Source organism: Sinocyclocheilus grahami, unplaced genomic scaffold (assembly GCF_001515645.1).
Source record: "Sinocyclocheilus grahami isolate Dianchi unplaced genomic scaffold, SAMN03320097.WGS_v1.1 scaffold201.1, whole genome shotgun sequence".
Lineage (NCBI taxonomy): Eukaryota > Metazoa > Chordata > Actinopteri > Cypriniformes > Cyprinidae > Sinocyclocheilus > Sinocyclocheilus grahami.
This window is the reverse complement of record NW_015505380.1, coordinates 51,957-58,802: the sequence shown is the minus strand read 5'-3', so window position 1 is coordinate 58,802 and position 6,846 is coordinate 51,957. Positions and strand designations below refer to the sequence as shown.

Sequence of the window (6,846 nt, the reverse complement as noted above, 5' to 3'; positions counted from 1 at the left end):
CAAATGAAGTTCTTAGCAATGCATATTACTAATCAAACATTAAGTTTTGATATATTTACGGTAGGACATTTACTAAATATCTTCATGGAACATGATCTCTACTTAATATCCTAATGATTTTTGGCATAAAAGAGAAATGTATAATTGTGACCCATACAATGTATTGTTGGCTATTGCTACAAATATCCCCCAGCGACTTAACACTGCTTTTGTGCTGCAGGGTCACATTTTGGATAGAAGACCATTCCCAACACCTAATTTTAGGGTTTTCTATGGAACATATAGATGCATTTTTGCTAACATTTTCTGGCTCCACTCCGATGTCCTCGCAGAACTTCTCCATGCTCTCTGGTCCGACAATGTCATCTGAACCTACACATTTAAAACCACAACAATAATCAGATCAGCTCAAGAAGGAATATTTCACCCAAAAAATGTGCTCACTCTCAGTCCATCCAAGATTAGGATGAGTTTGTTTCTTCATCAGATTTGGAAAAATGTAGCACTGCATCAGTGTCTCAGCAATGGATGCTCTGCAGTGAATGGGTGCCGTCAGAATGAGAGTCCAAACAGCTGATAAAAACATCACAATAATCCACAGCACTCCAGTCCATCAGTTAACATCTGGAGAAGACAAAAGCTGAAACACATCCAGCATTAAGACGCTTTAACTAAAATACATTGAGTGCATAATCCATAATAACGCTTCCTCCAGTGAAAAAGTGCATCTGCTGTTGTCTCTCACATCAAAATCCAGCCACATATTAGTTTAGAGCCGTTTAAACGCTGCTTGATCTGTGCAGATTTCTCTCCTGATTCACACCAGAACACCGACTCACTGGAGGAAGTTATTATGGATTATGAACTCTATGTATTTTAGTTAAAAACGTCTTAATGCTGGATTTGTTTCAGCTTTTGTCTTCTCCAGATGTTAACTGATGGACTGGAGTGCTGTGGATTATTGTGATGTTTTTATCAGCTGTTTGGACTCTCATTCTGACGGCACCCATTCACTGCAGAGCATCCATTGCTGAGACACTGATGCAATGCTACATTTCTCCAGATCTGGTGAAGAAAAACTCATTGGATGGTCTGAGGGTGAACGCATTTTTAGGAAATGTTCATTCTTTGAAATGTCACATTACCAAAGTAAAAAAAAAAAATGATGTTGACTTTTATTAAAGGCTGCATGTGAGTAAGCAAAGTATTGGTTTATGTACCTGCATATTCATAAAACCAGGCGAGACATTTCTTGCTAGAGAACTGGTCATCTGGGTTAAGCAGCCGTCCTGGAGTTTGCGTCCTACAGTAACTGGATTTTAAAGAGGTGATGATACAGCGACTGATGTATGAAAGAGTGAAAGATGCAGAGAGAAACTCACAAATATTTTTACCCGGTGATTTTGCACTTTCTGATGCTGGGGTCCTCGGATCCGGACGACTTTCTTTTCTTTTTCACAGGCATAATTGAGGTTTGGGTGAGTTGGTTTGGTCTTACTAAACAAAGCACAAACGAACAGAACAAATTGAAGCCGACAGCTGCTTTCCTTCCCGTCCAATTCAATATTTGAGGGTCAGTGAAGAGCAGAAAGCAGCTCTACCTGTGTACCTGCGGGCACCTCGTCCATTCAAGTGTAGCAGACTCTAAAAACAGGAAGAAAAACAAAATGCATACTTGATGCATGACTTGCAGGATACAAACAGAATTAAATCTTAATTCATGCTCAAATTCAAATGTGTGTCTTTCAAGACTTACAAGTTACAAGACAAAGATTTGCCACAGATGTCTCTTTTCTTCTTAACGCTTCCTGCTTTACAAAAGGGATACATTATATATATATATATATATATATATATATACACACACACATATATACAGTATATATACACACACATACAGTATACACACACATATATAGTATATATATACACGCACACACAGTATACTCACACACACAGTATACTCACACACACACACACAGTATACACACACACACACACACACACATATATACTGTATATATACACACAGTATATACACACACACATACAGTATATACACACACACACACAGAATATACACACACACACACACACACAGTAAATACACACACACACAGTATATACACACACACACACATACAGTATATATATAGATAGATAAAACATTGACATGCATGATATATTTGTCGTTAAACTCCATCAAAAACAGCTATTAATATGTATATCATCACAATTTTAATTTCCAACTCAAACTCTGATGTTGTGTAAAACAGAATACACACACATGAGTACAGTAACACCTGAACTCCTGCTAACAGCCTTGTATCTGTATCTTATTCTGAACACAAACTAGAAGGATTGCTTATTAAACTGATATCACTGCTCGACTGAAGGGTCCTCAAGAGCCGAGGCGATACTAAACCCCCTTTGAGTCACACAAGTTATGCTCAAAGATAGTTTAATTTTTAAAACAAACAACTTAAGAACAATCAGATAATAAAAGCGAGGAGCTGTTTAGCACAAATGTAAAATATAAAAAACTGCTTAATGCCAAAAGCCTGAAAGTCATCTAAACGTGTAGAATAAATACAAATACACATATATTACGGGATAATTTACAAGAGCGCCAGAAATAACTAGTAACGTTAGTTAGAGTGAAACTGAACACAAACACAGGCGTGATGCATGAACCTATACGAGTAGTTAGCATCTCACCGGCTCATCTAAACATCACAAATAAACACTCGCTAACTCTCCACAGGTACCAGACTCCGTGTACTGAAGCGAGCTCTCATCAAACCTGGCACACCTGCTGCTTTTGCTTCGGCCCGCTGAGTTTATATGTCAACAACTTCATCAGCGTTTATGCTAACATCTGCGACCGCTTCGGCTTCACGCTGGAGGAACGGACACTTCCGGCTCCCCGAAAGACATAATAAAAGTCACGCAGTTTAAATTTCAACATTTTTTTCCCCGTATTTCTCTTGCGCTGTGCGTCACATTGCATAGCAATATTGCTTTTGAGAATTTAGTAGTTATTATATTAGCCATGTTCGAGGAAGCAAAACAGGCTCTTATTTATTGATCATGAAAAAAGTCATCTCAATACATATTCACTACAACATGACAAAGCAAGGTTTGAAAACTGATGACTAATGTGACTAATGTTTACAATCCTAATTCAAGCTCTTCAAGCTCTTTCAACAGCTGGGCCTCTTTCTGCATCTTCTCAAGCTGTAAAAAAAAAGGGGGGGGGGACTATTATAATATTTATGTAATAATAAATAACTTTTAATCATGCTGATGAGCATTGCTTTATTACCTGATTTTTTTGCATGACTTTGCCGGCCGCCTGCTGCTCCTTGAGTTCATCAATGGCTTTGAGTTTCTGCCAGATAAACGTGAAAATCCCATTAACACATGCCTGATGCATCACTTTTGGCTTACATGTACAATATATATATATATATATATATTTTTTTAACTGGCATAAATGAGAACTTCACAGGGTTTTGTAATTTAAAAAAAATATTTGGACAATTTACTCAAAATAAAGGTATGTTGCCATACCAGTAGCCGAGGCTATTCTTATGGAACAAAACAAAATAAAAGTAGGCCCATTTTACTCTAAACCGGTTTATTCCAAGTCAAGAGTAAATGGCAATTTTATTTCTTTACCGCCAAGATATTTTTTCTCACTGTAATTTAAAAAAATTACATTTTAACAGGGAAAGAAAAAACTTTTACATTTTTTTTAAACTGGTATAAATGGGAACTTTACAGGGTTATTCAATAAAAAAATAAAATAAATTACATTTGGACAATTTACTCAAAATAAAGATATGTTGCCATGTCAGCAGCTGAGGCTATTCTCACGGCAAGAGCTACGTAAAGTAACAAAATAAAATAAAGAAATGAGGAAAAAATAAAATTAAAAGTAGGTCCATTTTACTTTGTGGTCTATTCCAAATCTGTTCGTTTCTTTACCTTCAAGAAGTTTTTCTCACTATAATTAAAAAAAAATTACATTTTGACTGAGAATTTTTTATTTTTTTGTAAAACTGGTATAAATGGGAAATTAGGGTTATTTAATTGAAAAATAATTTATGTTGCCATGTCGACAGCTGAGGCTATTCTCACTGCAAGAGTAAAAAAAATTTTAATAAAAAATGTGATAAAATAAAATAAAAAATTAAAATAAATAAAAAAATATTTTTAAATTAAAAATACAAATAAAATAATAAAAAAATAATAATAATAAAAAAATAAAAAATACAAATACAAATAAAAAATAAAATAAAAAATGTAATTAAATAAAAAAGTATCATAAAAGTAGGTCCATTCTACTCTGTGGTCTATTCCAAGTCCGAGTAAAAGACTCGTTTTTTTCTCACTGTACCCATGTATACACGCTGATCTTACTTGATTGTAAACATATCCCAACCATTTCACCTTTTTCAAATTCTTGATCTTTTTGTCAGTTTCAGGGTCTCCACAGCTAGAAGTCACATGACTGGCAGGGGCGGAGTCTGCTACCGGAGGCGGAGCTTCATCGGGCTTGGTCTCCTGAATCAACAGAATGCATCACTTATTCTTCTTCACGCTTTATTGAACAAATGCAGATACCGAGCTCCGGTGTACCTGCTTAGCTGCTTTCTTCGCCTCTCGCTTTTTCTGGTTTTTCAAAGCAGCTTTCGACATCTGCTTCTCTCCTGCAGCACCAGGCTTCATGTTCTGCGGCGGCTCTTCTTCATGCTTGGATAGACACATTATTGTCACAGGACATTCATAATCTGGAGGAAAAGAGAATCTGGGCCCCTATTCACAAAACATTTTATCTTACCCCTAAGAGTTCTCCTAAATAGCAGTAAAAGTTTTTAGCTAAGAGTTTTCTCTTAAAGCTACCGAGACAAACTTGTACTGAAGAATAGAGAGAAGTGTTAAACTCAGAGTAAGGGGGCGGGGCTTACCTCATTGCTATGGATGATGTCAGCGTGCTCATTAACTATGCACACAGTGATTGGCTGATAGTCTCCGTCAGAGATTTATTTATAGAAATATCCTAGAGCGCGATATTATGTTGCCATAATCAAATAAAGGTTTAAAAATAAAAATGTTGCCACATTCAAATACAGATTTTAAAATGCAGGCTAAGTGTAACTAATTAAACAAGTATATGTTCAGCTAATTGTCAGCCTCTTATACGTGTGCTTCTCAAAAACAATTAGCAGATATGCATATAAATTTTAATTAACAGAGTAGATCATGGCTGATAGTAAGACATGCAAATGTAAAAGAAAACCAAGAACAGCTGTTACTTAGAACATCGCTGCTTAATGAGAACAAGGATATAATCAAAGCAAAATATGGATTTGGGATAACCTCCAAAACCGAAAAAAGATGCGTGGGAAAACATGTGTGTGCAAATAAATGCAGCATGTTTCTAAAATGTTTATGTTCCGAGGCAGATTCCCGGCAACAGCCATTTTAGCCCAGCTAATGTAATAGTTTTACTGGTTATAATGGGAATTATACTGGCTTTAATGGTGCCTGTTGGTCTCTATTGGTCATCTTCTATTGTTGGCTTGTTAAAACCACTAAACCCTAATGGAACATGTCCCAAAACACACTACGGAAAACCACTTGTATAATGGTTAAAAGTTGATGGTTTCTAAAGTTAAACTATTTGTAGTGGAAACCATTATAAGTTCTGTGATGGTTTATAGTTTGTGGCTTGGTCTTAGTGACTTAAGAGTCCTCTTCACTACTGCTAACGTTTGGCAGATTTAGGAGCTAGATTAAACACTAAAACGCTTTGTGAAATACTTGCTTGAGCAAGTCTAAAACTTAGGACTGACACGCCCATTATGTTCTCCTAAATCGGCGAGTTATGAGCTACTTTTAGCTTTAAGATGTTTTGTGAATAGGGCCCAGGATTGCAGGAACTCACTAGTTTGGAGCTGGCGGTCTGGGGCTTGTTGCGGAGAGCGGGTGGACGATACGCCTGCGCCGGTTTGGCTTCAGTGCTGCCGAGCTCACTCGGAGACGCCTGGTATTTCACAGGCTTCTCTGGGAAGGCTCCAGTCGGAAAGGGCTGCCACAAAACTTCCCACAGCTCTTTATTTGACGGCGTGTCATGCTTGTACAACACAGTCCCGGTGTAATGCCAGATCTTGTATCCGTTGCTGACCCTGAGCCTGGGGGAGCAGGTCGACGTCACTATGTGCTCTCCGTCAGGACACCAGGAGAAATGTGTGGTGTCTTCAGCCTGGGGTTTAGACACCTGCTTGTATTTCTTCACGTCCCAAACTTCCATCTGCCCTCTCAGGTTCCCAAACCCGGCCAGGACGAGGATGTGGCCCTGGGGGCTGTAGAAAGCCGCGTTTCGGGGGCCCGTGCCGAAGTCAAACACGGACTCACACTTGTGGTTAAAGACAGTCGCCTTGGCGGGCATGAAACCATAAACCACACAAAACTCTGAAGAGTTGGGGTTCCAGGATACATCATATATGGGGCCGTTCTTTGCTGTGCAGGATGAAAAAATATCCATGTAGTCATTAACAGAATCATTTTATTATTAAAACTAGCATAATGAATACAATCATTACAGTATGTATAAGCACTTTACATTTGCATTTAAATAACATATATTATTTCTATTACATTAATGAGAAAAGATGATGCAAAAACATCTTAATGGAGCAACAAAAATGATTTGATTTCCTTCAAAACAGACACAGCCATTCAAACATTTGGGGTCTGGAAGATATTTTTTGCTCACCAGGGCTGTGTTTATATGGTGAGAAATACAGTAAAAATTGTGAAATATTATTATTATTTAAA

At 37.4% G+C, this 6,846-nt stretch overlaps 2 protein-coding genes across 10 annotated transcripts in view; both read right to left on the bottom strand.

The window, feature by feature from the left end:
• The window catches only part of LOC107595338 (DCN1-like protein 5), a 7,285-nt gene extending 4,346 nt beyond the window's left edge, over window positions 1–2,939 (bottom strand). Inside the window, exons 1-6 of one of the 9 annotated variants that reach the window (XM_016285706.1) lie at window positions 2,804–2,939; window positions 1,764–1,808; window positions 1,602–1,644; window positions 1,395–1,497; window positions 1,221–1,312; window positions 302–372 (exon numbers count right to left, since the gene is read on the bottom strand). In XM_016285706.1, the coding sequence (XP_016141192.1) occupies window positions 302–372; window positions 1,221–1,312; window positions 1,395–1,497; window positions 1,602–1,644; window positions 1,764–1,808; window positions 2,804–2,860 (411 nt within the window). In that variant the 5' untranslated portion in view covers window positions 2,861–2,939. Of the gene's footprint in view, window positions 1–301; window positions 373–1,220; window positions 1,313–1,394; window positions 1,498–1,601; window positions 1,645–1,756; window positions 1,812–2,803 lie in introns of all 9 variants that reach the window. The other 8 variants (XM_016285707.1, XM_016285708.1, XM_016285711.1 and 5 more) reach the window with 8 other exon arrangements.
• A 117-nt stretch (window positions 2,940–3,056) lies between these two features.
• Window positions 3,057–6,846, bottom strand: part of eif2a (eukaryotic translation initiation factor 2A) — a 9,312-nt gene continuing 5,522 nt past the window's right edge. Inside the window, exons 9-13 of the mRNA XM_016285756.1 lie at window positions 5,954–6,528; window positions 4,645–4,758; window positions 4,456–4,569; window positions 3,326–3,391; window positions 3,057–3,237 (exon numbers count right to left, since the gene is read on the bottom strand). Of these exons, the coding sequence (XP_016141242.1) occupies window positions 3,172–3,237; window positions 3,326–3,391; window positions 4,456–4,569; window positions 4,645–4,758; window positions 5,954–6,528 (935 nt within the window). The 3' untranslated portion in view covers window positions 3,057–3,171. The remainder of the gene's footprint in view (window positions 3,238–3,325; window positions 3,392–4,455; window positions 4,570–4,644; window positions 4,759–5,953; window positions 6,529–6,846) is intronic.